At 45.5% G+C, this 23666-nt stretch overlaps 2 protein-coding genes across 7 annotated transcripts in view; one reads left to right on the top strand and one right to left on the bottom strand.

Moving 5' to 3' along the window:
• lgr6 (leucine-rich repeat containing G protein-coupled receptor 6) overlaps window positions 1-18214 on the bottom strand; it is a 35575-nt gene extending 17361 nt beyond the window's left edge. Inside the window, exons 1-2 of the mRNA XM_076740737.1 lie at window positions 17560-18214; window positions 3601-3672 (exon numbers count right to left, since the gene is read on the bottom strand). Of these exons, the coding sequence (XP_076596852.1) occupies window positions 3601-3672; window positions 17560-17804 (317 nt within the window). The 5' untranslated portion in view covers window positions 17805-18214. The remainder of the gene's footprint in view (window positions 1-3600; window positions 3673-17559) is intronic.
• LOC143326805 (uncharacterized) overlaps window positions 1-23666 on the top strand; it is a 57529-nt gene that overhangs the window by 20102 nt on the left and 13761 nt on the right. The window lies entirely within an intron of this gene.

Here is a 23666-nt window from a genome sequence, read left to right on the forward strand (position 1 = left end):
CGTTAACCTCTGAAATTATTGGAGTAAAATATAGACGCGGAAAACTCTGTGTGTGTGTGTGTGTGTGTGTGTGTGTGTGTGTGTGTGTGTGTGTGTGTGTGTGTGTGTGTGTGTGTGTGTGTGTGTGTGTGTGTGTGTACGGGTACATGTTTGTGGGCGAGAAAGAGACAAGCAGCAAGCAAAACCAATGTTGGCAATAGTTAAAGGAAAAGTTTTAATTGACCTAGATAGTCCCAGCTGTGTGGTGCACCTGGAGTACCAAGACAGCCAATATTGTAACCCCTTAACCCTCACCTACGTCATACTCCTGGTCTATCAGCAGACAATCTTATCACCAAAAGGAAGACAAGCAGGGCAGCGCTGGCCTCCACTCAACACTTCCCTCCTCTTACATTTGGATTTCATTTGCGTGATAGTCGGAGAGTACCTCAGAGCGCTCGGCTCGATGGATATTCCAGGTTTGGAGAATACTGTCGAAGGCGAGCTTATATTGATTCAGACTTCAGTCTTGCACAGGTAGCAGGGGATTGCACCATATTCCACACACTTTCACTTAAGCTTCTAATAGTGTGCGTCAAAAGAGGCAAAAGCCAACATTGACAGAGGGTTTAAATAAAACCAATGATTGTTTTACTTGTCAGGCCATGTTGAATGGGCAGAGTTCAGCTCTGTATTTAGGAGGTGAGTGATGGCTACAGATAATGATAAGATGAGCATGAGAGACTCGACCTAAACGGGTGATTATGAAGGAAGTCAAAGGAAAAAGGCAGAACGAAATGTGATCTCCAGAGGTACGAGCAGCATGGACTTTGACACTGATGATAGGCAGACGGGACTGTCGCCTTCTAAAGTGGTTTTCAGGAAAGGCTTTCAGGGGGACAGCTTCACCTAAAACCACCCTCTGCTCGTTCCAAGGTGCAATTAGATCAGGAATAGATGGTGCATCTTTGATATTAGAGCGGAACATTTGAAGAGAAAGGATGTCTTTGATATGTCAGGTAGATGAGTAACCAGTCTTGGAGTGTATACCAGAATGTGGGCATTGCTGCCCTCTCATTAATCTATAGACATGCAGTCTGCCTCTGAGTTGCCTCTCTTCATGCTCCGTCTGGCTGTCAGTTGCGTGCATGTTTGTGTGTTTGAATTAAGAGACGATTTACTGATCAAAGCCCTAAATGAAGGCTTAATGAGAGGGATTTGAGATCAATAGAGTGAGATTTAAGAAATAAGGAGTTAGAGGTAGAGAAAGGGCTTGAGGGACGGGCAATTACACTTACATCTTATTATCAATATTAGTGCCGCAGTGAATCAAAGGGAGGTTTGATACCTGCTTTGTGAATACATTTAATCACCTCAATTGAAGTTCAAAGGGATTAGCTGTTTTCACTTTGACACTATGGAACTGAGCAGAGAGATATGAGGCAGCATGATACAGTTTATGAGCAGTTCCTCAGAAGGACACTCTGTATGTGGCTCATAAGATTTTATTCCTTCTCCTCCCCATAGTGTAAAACAGGATGAAAGCTGGAGTTATTGCCATAAGCACATTTGTTTTGGTTCGCAGGAACGTGGAGAGAGCCAAAAAAAAAAAAAGGGGGGGAGTAGAAAAACGACCAAAGGCACTGACTACAGCTTGCAATTGCCTGCAGTAAAATGGAGATGGGGGACTGTGTAGAAGTGAATTGAAAAGGAGGGAGATGAGGGAGGGCAGGCAGGGAGGTAGAGCCCAACATCAAACAATTTATCACTCTACCAGTCACAACCTGCCTGAGCCCTTGCCTCTCCTAGCGCTACCAACAAGTGCTGTGTACCCACATCAAACGCTCTTGCTCTCAAACCGACCGTGTTTGTGTTTAGAGCCTCCGTTTGTTTTTCTAAGTGTCATAACTTGTTGTAATTATAATGTGTTTACCATGACCTTCTATGCCTCATCTCCCTAAGCCGGGAGTGGATGTCAGAAATGTGCTTCTCCGTGCCTTGGAACATTATCGTCGTCTCAGCATGTCTCCAGAAATGGTCAGCAGGCTATAAAAATTGGCTTTAGGGCAGGAACATCCTCCTTGGACGAGTTACAAAGCAACAGAACGTCTCCATAAAGTGTCAGAACATGAGAGCGATACAGAGGAAGCAAGATCAACGGGGCTGTAAAACATTGGGAGGATTGTCTCTGGACAAACACTGCAGGTGGAGCTGCATCCAAGACCCCCACCCCCCTTTTCCCCAACGCAGGCAAATGTCAGCATCGATGTTAAGCATCACTCTGCACTGTGTGGTTCTGATTATTACGCCATCAGCAATATCTGAGCTTTTCTGTTCTTTTTTACGACAGCGAAAGTTCAGATCAGCAACTCAATAACGACAATAAATCAAAGTCTTGAATTTAAGTCCCGAGCTTCAAGGTGTCACAAAACTTCATTGTTCAGCTTCATTCTACTCTTCAGATCCAGCCTGACTGTGAGTCAAAACCAACTGAATGGTTTTCCAGTTAACCTTTTACTTTCATCATCATTAGCTCATGCCTCACAAGCCGCAGCTGCAAGAATTAGCAAAGAAAACAGCGGACTGTTCAAACACCCCATGCAGACACACGCACACACACACACACACACACACACACACACTGCAGGCTTCAGAAGTAAAAGAATCAGGTGAAGGCAGACATACACACATAAGCCCCTACGAATAACTACACACGTACACACACATTCAAACCCTCAGGGCATATCTGTGGGCAGCCTTTGTAAAACTGAGACTTAGCTGAATTCTGCTGAGTGGTCAAATCAGATATCAGCCAGGTCAACCGAAAAAAGTTGGGGATTTTGCTGCAGCGTGTGCGCTTTCATCAGCCCTGTGAGAATGAAACCAATACTGTCGACTTTGTGAAGTGTGTCTGTTGCTCAGAGTGTAGCAGTGAAGAAATTCGGGGCAGAGACTGAATTCCTAATCTTGTTTGCTTACTTAAACATATTGTTTAGTTTGTTGAATTCAATTTTTTTGCCAAAAAAGAAAAACAGTTCCCAGCCCAGAAAAGCATAACTCATATCTGTTTATGTCACCATTTAATTCACTTAGTGCATTGGCACCTCTGTCAAAAGATTTTGTATCAAACACAATACCCAGTCGTACCTATACTTAATGTGATAAACAAGAAAAACATAGATCTTTGCTCTTTTCATTCTCCCCAATCCTGACCTGAAGTTCTCCTATAGTGTATGTTTGTCTTGGCAAAAGCTTGTGTCTGTGTGTGCACTGCTCCTGCTGAGCCGTCCAGCTGAAACAAAGTCAAGGAGGGCAAGAAAGCGGCGGCTTGGATGCCGAGCATAGAACCTGCTCTCTAAACACTCGACCATATAGTCACTCTCTGAGTGAATATCAGGTTCCCTTTGCTTCCCTCTTTTGTGCAGCAGTCCCGGGATCCACGAGCCTGTTGCTGCAGGCATTTTCTTGGTAGGAGAGATCAGAGGCAGGCCAGAGTCATCAATCCCCATCATGAGGTCTGCGCGTATCAGCGGCTCGGGGAATGGCTGTTTCTTGTCATGAGTGAGCTGTGACGATGGAGATTTATTAATTGAATGTGAGCTGAATGATTTTTGTACTCACAGTTCTGATAACAGGTGCAGTCGGTGGAAGGCTCTGGGCTGGATCTCACTGATGTTGTTCATGCTCAGATCCCTGGAGAGAGAAAAGGAGGCTAGCATCAGTATCGAAGTGCAATCAGTGTATTCCTTATCAACGTTGTTTGAAGGTAATTTGTTTTGAATGCTTTTTTTCACATCTCGATCAATCATCCAGAGCGGGGAGTGCAGAGAGAGGTTAGAGGGGTAGGTAAAGAGGTTGGAGGACGGGAGGGAGGAGAGGAAGATGTAGAGGAGAATTTTCCCCAATGAATCATTGTTGGGCAGCTGTAATTTCCTCCTCGTCCCAGTGACTCTTTCTCTTTTCCAGATGTCTCACTCTACCTTCCCTGAGATCTGACCCCTCAGTCTCCCTCCATATCTCTCTCTCTCACACACTGTTTCTCCCCCTCTGTCTTCTCCTCTTCTTTTTTTCTTCCTCAGGTTTCTCAGGAGACCACCTCCTCTCCCCCTTTGTTCGTTGCTGTAGCATAGACACACTCCATTCCTCCGCGTCTCTGACACACACTCTGACGTGAGAGGGTGTGTTGGGGGGTGAGTGTTGACGCAGCTGCGTTGCGGTCAAAGAGGGAGAGGTGCAGGATGCTCGGATACATGCATGCATGTACACACACACACACACACACACACGCACACTCATTCAACACACACACTTAACCTACTTTTTTAACACTGGGGATAATAAGAGGACAGCTTATGTGTCAGCCTCTGGTAGAAAACATACATAACCTCGTGGCCTCAGTCATGTAAGGTCATCTCTTTGATAAACACAATGAAAGCAAAGAAGTGTTACGTCACCCCTTCTTTGCTTTCACAGCCCTTGGGGTCTCGCATGAGTCTTCAAGAGTGAGGCTTGTATGTGCGTGTGTGTCTGTGTGTGTGTGTATGACACTAACCATTGCTCATAAAGCCAGACCACCGGGCTAGCAAGTGTAAACTGTGCTCTCAGAAGCCCTTTGCAATTGGGAGTTTTGACACACTCGCTGTTTGTTTGTCAAGTGAGCCAAGCTGACGGGGGGCTGGATGATTTTATCCGCAGGCATGATCTATATTCAGGGGAGATTTGGAAAAAAACACTGCATAGCAATACTCAGTTTGGCTATTTGAGTAGGCTGTCATATGTAGGAGTTGTGACAAATTCAGTATACCGACACTGGTATGATATTTAACATCGGGCGCTTGGATGTGGACTCCCTCTGTCACTTTGGGTGAAGGAGCTGTGTCTTCACCGTGTGATGAGCTTGCAACGTTAGCTGTGTCCTTTCACCATGAGTAGGTCAGATCCTTGTGTAGCGTCTTTACAGCCTCAGCTGGCACTGATTATATTATTCTTACGAAAGCATAATAATGGCATGTGAATTTCCCTGCATAGGAATTTCCTATTACAGATCCCCCCTCCTGGGAGGTCTGACTGCAGAGACGCTTTTGATTGGGGGTGGGGGGGTGGGGGGGGGGGGTGATTCTCTAATAATATTGCTGTAACAGCAAAGTAGGGCATTAATCTTCTAATTTCATTAATCACAAGCAGGTCCGTGTATTGTTTGTTTCTTGTGTTCTGACAGCCCTCTGTGCACATTTGCATATTGACAGCTGCTGGTGGTAATGCACCGTGAAAGGTAGCAATGAGCCAGTAAAAGAGGAGGAGAAGGAGACCACAAGCCAGAGTATATAATGCAGGTGTCAAAACATTCAAAGAAAAGACTGCAGATTTTTAGGAGGTATCAGACTTTAAGGGTACATGCCTTTAAATATTATAGCCTAATTATAAGTCCATATAATCTTCTTCTTCCATCCAGCCTTCAGTTTATATTGAAAATATCAGTGACATGGTGTAATCTAATTCAAAAATTTAGTACCAATTACTTGGTAACAAGCAAAACAATTCAGTGAATTTCAGCACTTTAACAAATAATGTGTAATTTCTAACTTCTTGCTGAGATTGGATGCCTTCCTGAGACCCCCTCTCAACAACATTATTGTGATGATGTCATGTGAATCAGATACTTCATGTTCGTCCCATTTTTTGCTCTGGCTTCAGGCCGTAATTTGGGGATTCATACAAGTTTAATTCACTATACTGCTTGATTGTAGTCAGAAGTAAATATAAGTGATAATAAAGTTGCCATGGAGATGACACAAGCAGCAGTAACAATAAACCAGCTGACATAATCAAGACTGGGTGACATCACGTACAACACAGGAAGCACACAATCACCTCATGGGGCCTCATGAACAATACACATACACACCTTAATCCGTTTCAGTGTCTGTGCACTAATTTTCTACCGAGAAAAATATGTATTGGAACATTCGGGGGGGATCATTAAAGCTTAGCAACACACACGTAGCCACACACGCACATACATCACCCAGCTTCTGGGGATGCGCCCATGGATGGAGACAACTCTCCATTATCTGGTCCTGATTAAAGAAGCCATAAACAAACGTTGTGTGAAGTCCATAACAGCGGCCTCACTCAGACAGAATAAACACACAGCAATGGAGAGAGAAAATGTTTAAAAATAAAGACACACAGTGGTGAGTCATGGGGAAAGGTTGAATGCAGCTCAGCTCGGCTGTGCTCTCCAACGAGCTCATTGGGAAGCCGGAGAGAGAGAGAGACATTTCTGCTGTGCAGGCCAAGGCCTCCGCTGACAACTTGACGTATCGTTGGAAGGCGCTCCGCTATGGCTTGTTTTTAAAATCAAATAACAGCTGTGGCTTTTTTAAACCATGATAATTATGATTGATGACTACCACATGTGCATTGTGTCGGCTGGCGCTGCGACGTGCAGATATTTTCAGCGCAAATAAACGGTCGCAGAAGAAATGAGAAAGAGAGCGCTTAAAGATTTTGCAGGCTCTGCAGCGTAGGGTCGTTTCACAATTAGAATTGGGGTTTCTGTGTCCACATTTTACAGGCATCTCTAACGCGCGAGTGCTGTGTGGGAGAGAGGCAGACTGAGTGCAAGTGTGTGTGTCAGTATCTGCGTCTGTGTGTGCGCTACGGTATTTTTTTTCCCATTTATAGGTGACTGCGGTATGTGTGGTAAGATGTCTGTCGCTCATTTTCACACCCCTATTGTTTTCCAGTGTGCCTGCAGATGTGGTGGGTACAGTCCCTGGTTACGCTTTCACCACATCATACATGGACGCTGCCGAGACATGGAAACAGATTGCTGTGTGGGTCTGTGTGTCTGAGGGACAGAATGGAGGTTCATGTGGTTTCTTTATTTTTCATGTGAGTATTCAGTAGGGAACCGTCCTGCGCTATCTTGGCCATCACGGCGTCAAGAAAGCAGCCTGATATTGCTCACAGGACAACCGCCAGAGGCACACAGGCCATCTCTTCCCCTCAGATCTCCGTCTGCCGCTGAGTGACGAACTAAGGACTCCCGAATAGTATTAGGCGCAGAGGATGCAGACACGGAGACCCACGCTCATCCCTCAACAAACACACTCACAAATGTGCCTCTTAACTGTTCTTTTTATCCCCCCTCCGCTCTGAACCTGCAGACTGACTGACAAAGCCCCCAGTGATCTCTTTCTGCTTCCCTGGAGAGGAGTCAGATTTTCATGTGCGTGCATGTAATTTTGCGTGTTCAAGTGCAGTGGCGTGTGTGAAATTGTAGCTAATATCGCTGCGACTGGAGGAGTGAAAAGACATTTTTCCATCCCTGTTCCCTGCATCGTTCCGTGAGTTGCAGATACACAATGTGCTCTGATCATTCATTTAGTCCTTCCTCTCCGAAGTGTGTTGTGTGTACACTTGTGTGCATGTGAATGTAAGAGGGGGAGGTTTGGCACAGGAAGAAAGGTAAAGCACTGGATATTTGACTGCTTTATGCTGTGATTGATAGAGTAACCATGGCAAGGAGCTTGTCTTAAGGGGGGAACGGAAGCATGAAGAAGCAGAGGTACATTTCCATTCATCGGCCGCGGCCCTTTCTCCCCCTCTCTCTTATGCCACTCTATTGCTCACACTCACTCTTTCTCTCCCCATCTCTGGTTCAAATTTCAACTGGAGCATGGGATTACACAGCCCAGTAGTTACAATAATGTGATTTATCATATTTCCTCTTCGCCGTCGACAGAACTGCTGAAGTATGTTATCGACCCTGTGATCAAAGGCAGTGTGTGTGTGTGGGTGTCAATGTGCCCCCAGCTCCGTTGTAGCGAATTTCAAACTGGAAGCATTTCTGACAAGAGCTGGTGATTTAGCGCAGCAAAACAACTGGCCACATCATATGAGAAGCACCCCTGTTTATGTTCAGAGGAGCGCACACACACACACACACACCCCCACGCTACACCCACAGGCACACGTACACACTCCAGGCTCCGGGTGGCTTGTGTGGGGTGGGTGAGGGACCACCCTGAGGAGTGAATGTGCCCTCAGAGCGGGACAGATGCGATCAGCAGTCAGGTGTCTGTTTCTATCATCATTGGTGAAATGTGTCAGTCAGACAAAGCTGTGCAGGAGCAGGCTGAGTGGAGATGACTTGATACATTTCACTCTGGAGAACTCTCATTATCTGAGAGTTAAAAAAAAAAAAAAAACTTGTATGGAAAAGTTTCTGGCATGTTGCTCAAGCATGAAACTGCATGCAGGTAGAGCACATAACAAAGCAGGCAAAAGCATGTAAACAAGCAGGCTTCCATTGTTACTCTTAAGAGGGATGCTTTTCATGACTCTGTCTCTTATACATATGGACACACACACACACACACACACACACACGCAGAAAAAAATCACTTCACAAGAGTCATCCCCTCAGGAGGTCTTCCCTCTCACTTCCGCCTCTGCTCACTCTCTTTCTTCTTGCCTCCCTGCCAATCCCTTTCTCCCTCACTCAGGTGGAGGCTCTTACCAAACAAACAGCCAATAATGGCGCTAAGTCTGCGCCTTTGAAGGTGGCTTATCTGTGAGGAACATTAGAGTAATAGATCTTTAGTGGAAATCAACAACCTGAGCCTTGCCCGGGGTGCAGGAGTTCTGCATTAGCGGTGCTTGAGCCACACCTTGGCTGTCTTTTACTGTAACTATGACAGTAATGTCTTCAGTCGGATTCAACCAGTCTGATCCTCTCCGCTTAGTTCTTTGAAACAGTTAAGGCCACGATGAAAGGGGATCTTTTATTCCACACAATGCAACTGGTAGTCAATGCTTGGGCGCCGCCTTAAAGAGGGCCTAAATGGTTGTGTGCATAACTGCGTGTGTCTGTGTGTGTGTGTATGACAGAGAGTAGAATCTGTGTGTGTGTGAGTGTGTGTGTGTGTGTGTATGTGTGTATACATACTGTGTGCAAGGTCTAAGTGTGTTAGCTTTTTTCTGTCTGAATAGACTGACTGCTTTGGCATTCAGTTTCTCGTGGTCACACATGAGCTTGCGCATACACACACACACACACACACACACACACACACACACACACACACACAAAGAGTCAGGAAGGAGGGTACAATGCTGTCCTCCCCTCCTCCTTCCGCTAAAGATGTGTTTTTTTTCTCTCTCTCTCCCAGACTTCCTGGGAGGGGTACACTGCCCTTTGTGTCCGAAGGCACTCTCTCTTTATCTTTCCCTCTCTTATTCTCTCTTTCTCTCATTCACGGGGCACAAAGAGCGAGGGAGAGGGCGAGGAGAAGTCTTTCACCTGGACAAGGAGGGCCACGGGGAGGACTCTGCTACAAAAGAGCAGAGAAACAGAGAGGGGGCAGGAGGAGAAAAGAGGAGATAACAAGACAGAAAAGGGAGATGCGTCTGTGTATTTGTGTTCCCATGTTTTGTGCTCTTTTCCGCTCGCTGCGGTTTAGGAGAGAATGACAGGCGGATGTCTGGGTGGAGAGAGCGGCTGTTTAGTCTGAGGCCATGTCATGGGAAACATATTCATGCCCTCTGGGACCTATTCATACCCCGGTATACTGCGCACACACATACACACGTGCGCGTGCACACTCTATGTCCGCTCCTTGTCCTCCCACACACACACACACACACACACACACACACACCCTGTCATGAGACAGAGGGGAGGGGGGTGAAAGGTCAAGCACTTCAGTAATGGAACAGGAAGTGTTGGAACAGTCGGCACTACACAACATACAACTGCCTCCAACATGTGGACACAACTGACAGGCAGCTGTTGTGGGTAGGATATAGCTTTGGAAGGCGGAGAGGCATTCGCAGCCCTGCCCGTACTCCACTAATCTGTTGTTTTGGCATGTATATTTTGTCTGGCTTTTATATATGTACATTACATGACACGTGCCGGAGAGAGCATTTTGTGTTTCTTTCTAAAATGAAACTAACGCTTTATGCTCCACGAAGGAAACGTTTCACGAGCAAAGGACAAACACATGTCACTAAAGTCTGTTGCAGTAATGGCAAAGGTGTGTGGAAAAGGGTTACAAATTTCACCACTTTTCCACACATCCTGAAAAGGTATCTCTTACAGAGAGGTGTTCTTTCCTGCACGCTGATTCGAGGCAGATTCTCAGCAGTGGATACAACAGTAAATGAAACCCGATGAGTATTAGTGTCAGGCTCTATTATGACTTCATTTGGTTGAATGGCAGAAACAGGAGGACACTGGATCTAGTTAGAAGACTGCTCAAATCCACTGCTGGCTCACTCCTCCTTTACTGCTGCATTCACAGATCTATGATCTGCTCATCTGCTCCATATATTTAACAGTACCCATGGATAACATCTAGACCTGAACTTAGATCAGCACTTGATGAAATCTAACCCCATACCAATGAGGACATGTGGCTGCTGTTGGTTTAAAGAGATTTAGTTTGGCCTCCTGCCATGCATGTAAAAAGTCCAGATTTCCTCTTTTGCTCCTTCTCAGACATGTAATAGAGATGTGAGTAAGTCTGGCTGCAGTTGCAGAGGCTCTGCAGTGGCAGAATTCCCTGCAGCCTCCCTTTACGGCAGATGGAAAATACACCTGTGAAGTGTCCGGTCTTAGCCAGACTTATACTGTTGCCTGATGCCATCATAGTGACCTGACTGCTGTTTCTGCATTCAGTTGACCTAACCCTCCAAAATTAAGTTTCATTTCCATTCTTCCTCTCTCTGCTTCATTCATCTCTCCACCTTCTGTTTTCTACATCCCCTCTTCCACTTCCTGGACTTTCCTGTGCAGTGCCCCCGTTTTGCTGTGCTGTGTGTGTGTGTGTGTGTGTGCCCTGAGGTGTGTGCACATGTGTGTGACATTGAAGTGTGTCTACGATTGCTTCTTTGTTCGCTTTACCTAACTCCTGCCCCAGTAGTCCATTCTCCTGACCTAATCCCTGCTAGCATCGCTGTATCAGCACTGCTCTGTGGGACGCTTTGATGCTTCACAGGGGGATTGGATAGGGCATTAACCATCATTAAGTCAGCATGTGCGTGTGTGTGTGTGTGTGTGTGTGCGCACAAGCAAGCATTACATACTGCACTGTACATCCATGCTTGAGCAACGTGCTTCCTTGTGTGTATAATGTGCACATGGGGGTCTTGTGGGTTTGTGCGTGTGTGTGTGTGTGTGTGTGTGTGTGTGTGTGTGTGTGTGTGTGTGTGTGTGTGTATTGTTGGAAAGGGCATTAAGTATCATTACCTCTTACTAGTCATCACCTGCACACTGAGCCACTTTAGTCAGCAGGCCTGGCCAGCGATCACACAGATAGGCAGACAGAGATAGACAGACTCATGTTGAGGTTTGGGGGGAACTCGGAGAGCTATGTCCTACACGCACTTCTGTCAACACTCATGTAAACATTCTCTGTTATTTCTACAGTTCAGTATTTTTGTTCATTCAAAACAAATGGGTTTGTTGTCTTTTTTGGAATATTGTAGAGATGGGTGGGACACATAAAAAAAAGGCCAATAGTGCTATAATCTAATTTTAGAAATACCACTTTGCACTTTTTTTTGTACTTACATGACCTCGCACATAATCGGCACATCGAATCTGTTTTATAAATAAATGTTTTCAGAGTCGTTTTCATGACTAACAACTAATTAAACTTAAACCACAAGCATTAGCAAGAAAGGAGAAAGTGAAATACTGAAAAAGAAGACAAAGAAGAGATGAGATGTAAACCCTAAGTCCAATTTCAAGAAGTTGGGACGCTGTGTAAAATATAAAACAGATGTGATAATTTGCTAATCCTTTTTGACAGATACTCAGTTGAAAACAGTACAAAGACAGTAAATTTCATGTTTTACTCCATCAAGAGGTTGTGACAGGAGCAACGACAGACTGGGAAAGTTGTGCAATTCTCCAAAAACACCTGTTTGGAACATTCCACAGGTAAACAGGTTCATTGGTAACAGGTGATAGTATCATGATTGGATGTGAAAGGGGCATCCTGGAAAGGATCAGTCATTCACAAGCCAGGATGGAGCGAGGTTCACCACTTTGTGAACACATGATTGAATAAAGGATATTACTACCTTTGTCAGTGAACACCGTTTGTTTGCAAATGATTGATTTTGGGGGTTTTTTTATATTTTACACAGTGTCTCAACTTTTTGGGAGTCAGCATTGTATATTAAGTTATAAGACTGAGAGAAAGCTAAAGAAACTAGTGACTTTGTAATCTTAAGTTCAGATCTATAATTCAAGCAACAAAAGCGAACAAGGATCTCGTTTGCTGAAAGCTACAGTGAACTATGTCTTCTTGCAGCAGTGAACTGAACATTTGTGCAGAAATCAAATCCTATATTTGATTTTAACAAATCTGCTCCTTTTATGAAGAAACTAAAAAAAGGATCAGCCTTGTCTATGTGTTATCTTAACATAAGCACTGACACAGACACAGATGACAGTCACAGGTCACAGATGCACATGCGGATCTACACATATGCATGTACACGCACTAGAACAGTTAGGGACATTTGTCATGGCCTGGCCCAGGATTAGACAATGCCTTCTCTGTAGTGGAATGAGAGGGCTAGTGCACTTGCACAGATTCATGCACACACACTCACACACACAAACATTCCCATGGATTCCCAGGGTTGAAAAGGGGCTGAATAGGAATCTGGGCCATGCAGGCATTCTGAATCCTCTCAATCAGAAGAAGCCCTTCACCCCTCAACCGGACGTCACAGGGAGCACATTCCTCGCCCCAGTGTCATACTTGCATCACACTACTATCACACGAAACATGCTGATCTACATATCCGTCAGCGGGCACAGGTCTGACCCCAACAAATACCAGCCACTGTTGTCCACATGCAGGCTCATGTGCACCATACACTCCAAACACATTCTCCACTTTACTTCCCTGATCCCCACCTCCTCCACTCTAGTTCCCCTCAAGATCTTGTGTCGTGATTGCTTTCTACTTTTTTCTAAAGGACAGGATATGGAGCAGTGGAGCACACTATGGCCTCTGTGTCTTCTCTGCCTGCCGCTCCCGAGGGATTGCCATTGTTTCCATTGTTGTCCTTTACCTGCCTACCTGCTGTCTGTCCCTGAGCGACATTTAAAAGCCTCCCAGGTTGCTCTCAGGAAACCACAAACCACTGCACTGTCCAAAGCTAACTGCCTATCCCTTCTCTCCAACACCCTTCTGGCATAAATATCACTTTTGTAGCAGGCCCAAGTGGCTTTTTTTTCTGCTGGAGCTCACCATGGGGCCTCCAGAGAATCTACGAGAGAGCCGAGGAACTGACACTTTGAGGCAAACACTTCAAATTTTGTGGGAGGGAAGGGCGGACAGAATAAAGAAAGGAATGGAAGTGCAGTAAAATCATCTTTATGCAACTTTTTTTAGCAGAACAGATTATCTATGATGACATGTCACTGCTTTTTCCTCTATATAATCAGTTAGTTGGCTTGTAGCCAAAGCACCTCCTCCCCAAACTGACACACACACACACCTTGAAAACATTTACACCGTTTGGCTTGGGTATACACCCTTCACTTTCCTCCCTCCGCTGCCCTGAGCTATATGCATTCATTTTGATTTTCTAAGAAGCACATTGCACATCAGTGATAGTACATTTGCACTTCATCCTGCATGACTACCTTCAACACCTGCTCCCAAGACACACACACACACACACACACACACACACAAGCTGAAGCACTTAATGTATGGATTCTTGTTGTATGTGAGGGAGGCCAGAGGAAACAGGTGAGGAAAGGAGAATAGGTGGGGGAGCAAGTATGGACAGAGAGAGCGAGGGAGGGGAGTGCAGTTGAGGCGGGGGGCTACCATAGACGTCTGGAGCCAGGACACTGATGCTGGAGCTGATAGCTGCTGTATAGAGGACCCTCCGCTGACAGTACACACACACACACACACACACACACACACACACACACACACACATACAAACACACTATTTTTGTTCATTTTTTTCTCCTCAAATCCTCCTCCCCCCTCCATCCCTTACAATTTCTCTCTCTCTTTCTATCTCTCTTTCTTTCTGTCTCTCTCCCCCTCAGACATGATGTTTACAGTGTGACCCCCGGTCGCTCATGATAGGAATCATTCCATCAACATAATGGCTAAATGACACGCACACGACTGTTACAGTCACGGTCACCGTACAGGGACAGGATGTTGTCTCCTGCGTGTGTACGTCCAGTGTGTGTGCGTGTGGTTGTGTGTGTGCCTGTTTAACCTAAGCTGAGTCTTCCAAAGTCGTCCAATTCACATTTTTCTCTGTCACCAATTTCTAATCCTTTACTTTCTCCTTGACAGTTTTCACCCATTTTCTTCATCTTCCCTCTCCATTTGTCTTACACTCTTGCTTCACCTCCACTGGCTCGAAAAAAAAAAAAATTCCCTCTGCAGTCTGGGTGGTCTTCACACACACACTCACACACTGCTTGGTTTTCCTCTGTCTGGTAATGCGCTAGCTGTGGTTTCCTGGCCTCGGCCAAAACACCGTTAGAAGTTCACCGCACTCACCGCTACCACAAAGCATCACCTAATCGCTGCTCAACTCCAGTCGCAGACCAGCCCCAGACCCACATACACTGCACACACACTCTTCTCCTTTTACACACATGCACACAGTGAAGACCGCTGATGCAAGATGTGTAAACATCAGAACCTGACAACCTCAGAAACAGTCTATGGACATATATTGTATTACACCAGCCAGGTCATGAACACAGTATTTTTAACTTGATTGGATATTTGATTTAAATATGTAGAAGTCTGTCACTGGGACAGCTGGCTAATTCATCTGCTCCCAGCTAGCATTTGTGACAGACAAGCTACTTACTGTGTCACTGTGAAGACGTCTCTTATGACAAGTTACCTCTTATGCAGCTAAATGGCACAGAGCCGCTATGCATGTACTGTACACAGTGTTCTCAAACTCAACACACATTAGCACACATGCACACACACACACGCTGACTCGCACCCTTGGGCACTGTCTTTCCTCTCTAATCTGATATCAAAGAGAAGGTCCTTCAAAGCATCTCACATGACAGCTCATTTCATACATTGCCCACGGAAATGATTATTGTCATAAATCTCTACCCACTCTGCTCTGAGTTGCTCGGAGCATCTTCTGTAAATTCCTTTGCAAAGTCAACCTGTGTACTCCTCTGAGTTGTCATATAATTGTTTTCATTGATTCATATTCCATTCCGTTTCCAACTATACGCGGCGAGGTCGTCCAAATGTGCAAATAAAACTCTAGAAAACCGAGTGAATCATGCGTAGCCTGGATTGCCCTCTCGGCCACTGTAGCACGTACAGTTGCGCTCACTTTGAAGAGCTCTCAGATGACACGGGTGAATGATGTCATATACTTTCACAGCATTGTGTGGATGTGGTTTGTAATGTGGACGGTTCCCAAGCAAATCCCTGTGACCTCAGCAGCCTACAGTATGTGCTGGGAGGCTAATCCAGCCTGCACAGCACAGCGGGGCGTGCTGGACAGTTCGACAGATCATGGTGAGGATTGGACCAGCTCTCCGCTGTTGTAACCTTTTATACCCCCAAACAAAATGAGAAACTGTAGCCCGTTGTGCCGCGCTCTGGGTTATGTGTGTGTATGTATGCATGTGGGCAGGGTTAGGAAAGGAGAGGTTGTTTTGTTTGTGTTTGATGATTTCTATCAGCGAGGCAAAAGAGAAATCTGTGATTCTCTATCTTCTGTCTTAATTTGTTGCGGCATCTCCTGCTGTCCCACATTCCCGTCCTCTCCCCGCCGCAGCGCCGCACTGTGTGTGTGGGCGTGTGTGGTTGGTCGTCGAGTTTATTTATCTTATTCTAAATCAGCCCTCAAACTCACTAATTGGTCCAGTTCCACTGTTAGGTAACGAGGGGAAATGAACAATTACTCTTGTGTTTGTAGGGAATGATGTGTGTTTGTTCATGTGTGTGTGTGTGGCTGTGGTGGAGCAGTTAAGAGCAGTGTAGACTCTCACAGCGGGAGTCTCGGGTCGTCACTGTTTTCGTTTTAGAGGAGGACTGACAGGCTCAACACTCTGCCTCTCAGGTTCATCCCTCCCTGCGTGTGAGTATGTGTCAGTGTGCTGGCTTAGCTGTGTGACGCGCCGCGTTGGTGAGCCAACCGCCCGATGCTCTCATAGGTAGAGTGATTCTTAGATGGAATTAGAAACAGTTCTTCACCTCCATAAACACATGGTGAACTCTGGCCGCCGCAGGCTCCCATGACAGCCAAAGAGCTGAGCATCATTCAAGTGGACTTGTCTTTTATGTGTCTCGTAGAGTCCTCTGCTGCATAAACTGTTGATCTTTCCTCACTCCCTCTGAATTCTGTCCCACCACTCTTGTAATACTTGTAGAGCCCCTAGTGAGCAACTGCTCTATCACACCCTGTTTCCTGGATTTGACTTCTATCACTTCAATATCAGTTATCACAAAGTATCTCTAATCTGTCCTCAGAGGCTTACGCAGTGAAGCAATTTGTAAGATCTGGCCGTACGCCACGGCAGGGTGGTGTAAGAACCCGCTCAGATCTCCTTCTCTTTTTCAGAAATATGTGTCTAAAGCTTCTCTTATTGCCCTTAAAAATTCCCAGTGATGAACTGAGCTTAATCCTGCAACTCATTATGGTAAAAACTCTTGATTAGCAATATTAACGATCATGTTTTTAAATTGTATTTACAGCATATGTCACTTCTCCAACCAGCCTTTCAAACATATACTCACAAATCATATTTAAAAAGGACTTCAAAAAAGAACTTTTCCGAGGTCATTAAATAACCTCAGAAAAGAAAATAGAGAATTTCTTTTTTGTGGGGTCACATGCCAAGAATTTTCTGTTTACCTTAAAGTTTTGACACCAGGGAACAGTAAGACGCAGATTAGTGGCATAAAACTGCTCATTAAATCTGACACACATTTAGACATCTGCGTTCAAACACTCTTTCAGACACACGCATGTGTCATGGTCTTGCGCACACACACAAGCTCACTTGCATACATGTACACGAAGGCACACGCATACGCACACATAGACACACACACTCTCACGCTGGGTCTCCAGTTGGCGCTCAGAAACCTGATACTGAAAGAAGTGGTCCAGTAATTTTGCCATAGTGGTCAACACACACACTGTCTCACACACATGTTCCCACTCGGCCCTGTCCGTTTTTATCCACATGCAGGTTCTGCTGCTCTTTCTGCTCACACATCCATCTGGCTGAGGAATCCCAGCTGCAATTCAAGCAGCATGAATTTAAAGTTTTAGTAGAAATGAGTGCTCAAGGCTAACAGTTGGGACTCTACAATCGGCAGGCAGTTTTTTTGGTTTTCGTATACAACAAATTGGCACCGAACCATGATGAGTGAGAGGGGAAGTGAAGACGTTTGGGATGAGATACGATGTGGAAACACAAGAAAAGGATGACAGGAGACAGTGAGAGGCCTGGAGGTGAAATATGACAAGATAACACACACAGGAAATGTGTGTGTTATCTGTGTAACTCACAGGAAAGTGGTGAGAGGGCTGAGGTTGGTCGGCACAGAAGATAGTCCCAACTCCGAGCAGTCCACCATGATGAAGATCCCATCTTCTTCACACTGGCACGGAGGAGGGCACAGTGGTGCCGCCGGCCCCTGCCTGTCCTGGACCCGTCCGTACCCCCACACTCCGGGGGCGGACCCCCAAACTCCTGCAGCCACACACAGAAGCAGAAGCACAGGCAGCATGTCTGACTGTCCACCTGTCTGCATCTACACCTGTAGGGATTTCTGTCTTGTCACACTGTCTTTCGTCCTCTCTGGTGTTTGAAGAGGCAGCTTTGGTGAAGTGAGGAGGATCCAGTGTTTCTTTGCTGTTCCAGAGTCTCTTCTCCTGGCTCCTGGCTCTGTTCAAAAGCCCTCTTACTGCCTTTTTCTCCTGTGCAGGTTGTCCACACTGCAAATCTGTCCCTGTCACAAGCTCTATCTCTTCATCTCTCCTCTCTGTCTGCCTGCCTCTCAGTCACCACTTCATCCCATTAACTTTGTTGTTGCTTCTTTCCTCTCTTCCCTGTCTTCCCTCTCACTCTGCCCTCTCCTTTCTCACCGTCTTTCTCCCCCAAACACAGTCACTCTTTCTCCCTCTCCCTCTCTCTCTCTTCTTCTATATATCTCTTGCTCTCTCTGTCTCTCTCTCCTTACCTATTGTAGAAGGAGCGCATGAGTTGTGAATGAGCCACCCTCATTGGCCCACAATTTAGGGATGGGCTGGAGCATCTCCGGAAAGTAGGAGGGGCCCGCGATTCTCAAACTTTTCCCCCTCTTACTCCCTCGCTTCCTTTCCCCCTGCTTTACTTTGCCTGGAAGCTCAATGTGAAGAGAAAGAGTGAGTGTTTAATTTGAGGAAGGGAGCAAAGAGGAGGGGGGGGGGGGGGGTGGCAGTACAGTACAGTGGTGTGAGACAAGGTTTCTCCTTGTGGCACCTTCTGAATGGAACTGAGAGAAAAGGAGAGACAGTGTTTATAGCTGAAAGAGAGATTAGGGAAGAAAGCAAGCTCTTGAGGATAAGAACGAAGGCAGCAGCGTGTGTTTGGCGGTGTGAGAGAGATGCAGAGGGTCAGAGTGTGTGACTGGGAGTGACTGTTTGGAGGAAATTGGAATTCTGACACTTCAGCACCCCTCAGTCCCCAGAAAGAGCAGAATCCAGTGTCTCGTAAGTCACACCTTCTCAGGTTTCTGCTGCTGGAATGTCACAGAAACACACACACACACACACACGCTCGCAAGCACACACACGCACACGGCCACCCATAGAAAATAACAGATTATGAGCGACCGGCGCAAAGGAGCTTACATATCTGTTTCACATACACACACTCCAGTCTATAGAGAGAAGAGTGTGGATTTGCGAAGAAGTGTCAGCTGCCTCGGGCTAAAGCCTGTCTGTATTTCACAGTCTATCTGTGCTCACTTGCAGGTTTTCCACAGAATCTTGAAAATAATCTCATCCGGCCTCCCTTTCTTTTATTACTACACATAGTTCTTGCTTGTGTAGACTTAGTATTGAAATTAAAACGGATCCACTGAGGACAAATGAGAGCTGCATACAGCTGCAGAAGAATGCTCTCGAATTAGATTCTGCTTCATATGTTACACAGTTAATCTTTACGTGCTGTGCACCTGTAAATACAGGATGTTGTAAAACCACCGAATGACACGTTCGATAATTATAACAAATCAAAGAAAGAAATTCAAAGCAGCGCCAACTTTATTCTGTCCTTTTGTTAAATTTCAGGCTAATTCTCCCAGCGGCAAGCAGTAAAAAAGCTGCAGTAGGGAGGGGCGATCATGAATTTTTTCCATCAGAAGAAAATATTACAATAAAACACTGCACGGATTCATAATTGCGATACATTTGAGCAATTCAGAGGAAGTCCTTAATGGGGTTAGCATTAAATCACACCCCATAACTCCAGTTTTGATGATTTTCATGTTTTACTAGAGGGATTACATGGTTTTCCTTGAATTGATAAAATCTGACAACCACTTGGGCTCATAAAATCTTTTCAAACCCCACTGGATTAACTCAGAAATACTTGGTACTAAATGTGGAAAACGGGGCTTTTTCTCAGGTCCTGGAAAGCTGAGGCTTGAGGAGCTTTCACTTGACAGCGGCAGTTTGTTAAACGCACACACGCCAAGCAAGGAGCAAAGATGCAACATCTAAATTACCAACGTACAAATCCCCTGAACAGGCCTTGAAAAATGTTGCATAGGACCTGGACCCCCCCCCCCCCCCCATGCTATTTGAAATATAAGATTATACACTTCTGAAAGTCTTTGCACCCAGTTTGAGTTTGTCTACTCCAGTCGGTCTGTCTGTCTCTCCATTTCTCTCCTCTGTCTTTCTTTCTCCACCATTCTCTGTAGGCTGAATAGTTTCTCATTAATTAATTAACATTCCTATGCCACTGTGTTTTCTGAGGGGCCTTTGTTATGGCCCCACAAAAAGTCTTTCAGAGCTGTTCTTCACATAGTCTCTCTCTCTCTCTCTCTCTCTCTCTCTCTATTCCCTCTTTGTAGCGAAACGTCCGCTGCTGCTCTCTGTGTCTGTTGTTAGTTTAAAAATGTCTGAATTGTTTTCAAGTGATGTTTCGTCCTGTCCTTTTTGCTTTGCTCGAACGTTCACTCCCGAGCTGCAAATGGACAGATACGCATACTTTTCAGAGGAACACCTTATGTGATCTTACAGTACACCCACGTACAGCACACACGCGCACATTCCCACAGGCACACACGCACGTACAGAAACACAGGCACATGTTCTTCATACACCTGCAAACTCCACCTCTCCCCTTCTTGGGCGCAGAGCTCTGTCATCTTTTTAAATGCTCTTTAATTGTCTGGCCCCGGGGAAGCCCTAGAACACACAAACTGTAAAAACCTGCATGTCTGGTCTCCTGCCTGTCTCGCTGTCGTTCTGTCTCTCTTACATTGGTCTCTCTGTCTTCTTCTCTCTTGTTCTTCTCCCCCTTCAGTCACAAACATGCAAACAGCCACGCATGGCGCTCTACGCTGTCAGAAACATAAGCTACGAATGTGTTCAGATTGCACCTGTCCTGGCAGTTCTGATGAATGTGTGCGAGGTCAAATGTGAATCCATGTAATCCAGTTTTCTCCTGTGGGGGGGAGAATGAGAATTCCTGTGTCTGCATACAACACTGCAGCAGCTGATTTCACAAAGAGGGGAATTAGTTTATAAAGTAGTTAGCTGGATAAGGCACAGTGCCAATACACACTGTATATCTGTATGCATTTGTGTAAACGTTCACGTGTTAAAGATAAGCAGTGGAGGTGTATTGTTGAGCAGAGCTGCTACTGATCCGTTAGCATGAGTAATTGAACTAAGCTAATCTCACGTTCAGCATGCCTTCTTGCTTCACACAGACACATAAACATGGCATCTTTAAAGTTCTTTAAAAAAAGAAGAAAAGCGGCTCATCTAGTCCAAACACCTTCAAGGTGTTATTTGCTGAGGTTAATACTTTTTGGATATTGTGATTATATGCTGTGTTGATGTTGTGGTTTTGTCTGCCGATGCTCAGTTGTATATATCTATAGCTCTATATATGATTAGATAGATAATGTGTGATGTGATTTAGTTGTCAGCACAGATTGGTATCTTAAAACCACTCTCTTTTCAGTGCTTTTCAGTGCCAGTAGTGCTAACGGCAACACGCCTTGTCAGCATCTGACAATTCCTTTTATCACATTCGCTCCCAGATTGGCACATCTCAGCTATTTGACTCCTACTTCTGTATTTATGACACATTTGGTGTGTTATACTTCAGTGTCACTTTAATAATGAGCTCTGAGTGTCAATAATATTCCATTCACGTGTTTTTTGGTTTGTTTGTTTGTTTGCTTTCGATTGGAGGAATCAGATTCTTCTCAGAGCTCGTCCGGCCCTGGGCTGACTGAATGGCTCAAACATACAGCTGTTAGCATGTGTGCCCACGTTTGTACGTGCCACTGAAAAAGTATGCGTGCACTCGTAGTCTCCCTCTGCCTCCTTCTTTCTCACACTCACGCTCTCACTCACACACGCTATCAAACAGTCTGCATCAGATCAAAGCCGGTGCTCCCTCCCATCTCCTCCCCCAGCCTCCCTCTCTCCGCTGTGCTCTCTGGGCTGTAAACACTATCCAAGCGACGGCAGCCTTGAAGACACAAAGACAAGTAGCTGCCTGACACCTGACACTAACTTGAGAGCACTCACCGTGGTCTACCTGGGAATAAAACACACACACACACACACACACACACACAAGGCTACCTGAGCTCCTTGCAGCCAGAGGAGTCCATTCAGTTGGAGAACAGACAAAGTCGCCATGCAGCAAACCCCCCCAACGCACACACACACACACACACACACACACACACACACACACACACACACACACACACACACTCCATCCTCCTCACCCACATCCCCTGTCCCATAAACACACTGCCCCCCTTGCAAAAGCCTCTTCCCCACCTTAGCCCTGCACATCCAACACCTACCGGTATCAACAGAAGTGTGTGTGTATTTGTGCACACTTGTATGCGGATGTCTATGGACGCATGTGCTTACAAATGTGTCTGTGTGTGTATTTGTGCATGCCTGGGCTGTGCAGAGGCAATTTAAGGCTAACTCAGGTATACTCAGCGGAAGCAAGCGAGACGCTGTGAGTCGCCAGTGGCGGCAACCTAGGTGTGTACTCTGGCTTTTCATGTGAAACCACCTGAAAGCCAACAAAAGGTCCCTCTCCTTCCCTCCGTCCCTCCCCCCATCCCTCTCTTCCTCTCTGCATCTCACAGTACAAAGGAAAGAAATGAATGAAAGAAAGAGCAGCGGAGGAAGGGGGATGAGGTAAGGGGATGGGGATGCAAGGGTGGGGCAGGGTGGGTGGAGAGGAGGGGGTGCTGGCCACTGGGCAAAACAGGGGTGGAGGTATTTTCCCCTGTGTTATGGGAGAATAGTGGACGAGGGGAAGTGGTTAGTCATGGAGTTTAGCAAAGCACTCCATCACAGGCTGGTAAGCGCTCCTCACCTCAGCTGGGGGGGTCAGAGGTTTGTGTCATTCTGTAAAACATTTCCAGAATTGTTATTGATACAGCATTTGTATTTTGATGCTTCGTGTCAAATTAAAAGTTAGCAGCTGTTGTACAGCTCAGTTGGGCTTTCATAGTTTACATATGCATGTCAGCATTGTTTCCTTTATAATAATCCAGATAAACTTGCAATTATATCACAGGTTAAAGTTACCTTGTATAACCTTTAAAATGGCAACCGAAAACAGCCGTGATGTCCCGTAATATTCAGTGGGAATAATTTGTTTATTTATTTGTTTCATTTAATTATCTTAAAGCTAATTTTGATTTGCAGTCAGCAGCATTTAACAAACAGGACAGGACAGTACATCACACACACCATGTCAGCAAGACGTGCACGTTGAACAAGTTTAAAGGAAGGATGTTTGTGCACAAAGAAACGAGTCTCCAGCCATGGTAGCAGCTCTGTGCGGCTTACAGGCGCAGCGGTGCTTTGAGCTAAATGCTAACGTCAGCATGCTAAACTACATAATGACAACGCTAACACGCTGATGTTTAAGAGGTAGAATGTTTACTGCGTTTGCCATCTCAGTTTAGCATGTTAGCATGACAACATTTGCTAATTGGCATTAAACACACAGCTGAGGCTCATGGGAGTGTTCTGACTTGATGGTCATCCATATAATGTAAAAAGTTCAGAAGATTATGTTTTTATCTTAGCATACCTTAATATTTAGGTATATTTGCATAACACATGGTAAAAGTATTATAAGTGCGAAAGGATAAAATAGAAGCAGTATTAATAGCATCGCCCTACTGACAGAAAGAAATGCCGACAAAAGTTACCAGTGTAACTAAGCATCTCAATGAAAAATACAAAAAACGTAATAGTGCTGCTTGAGTATTTTTTTTTCCTGTCATGGGTGCAATTACTAACATAAAACATAAGAGGGCGTCCATCCAACACTTCACTGTGAGCTGTGCACAGGAGATAACTTCAGGTAGCGAAGGTAAAGTCTTATCAGCAGTGACAGAAAA

Source organism: Chaetodon auriga, chromosome 10, assembly GCF_051107435.1.
Source record: "Chaetodon auriga isolate fChaAug3 chromosome 10, fChaAug3.hap1, whole genome shotgun sequence".
Taxonomy (NCBI): Eukaryota; Metazoa; Chordata; class Actinopteri; order Chaetodontiformes; family Chaetodontidae; genus Chaetodon; species Chaetodon auriga.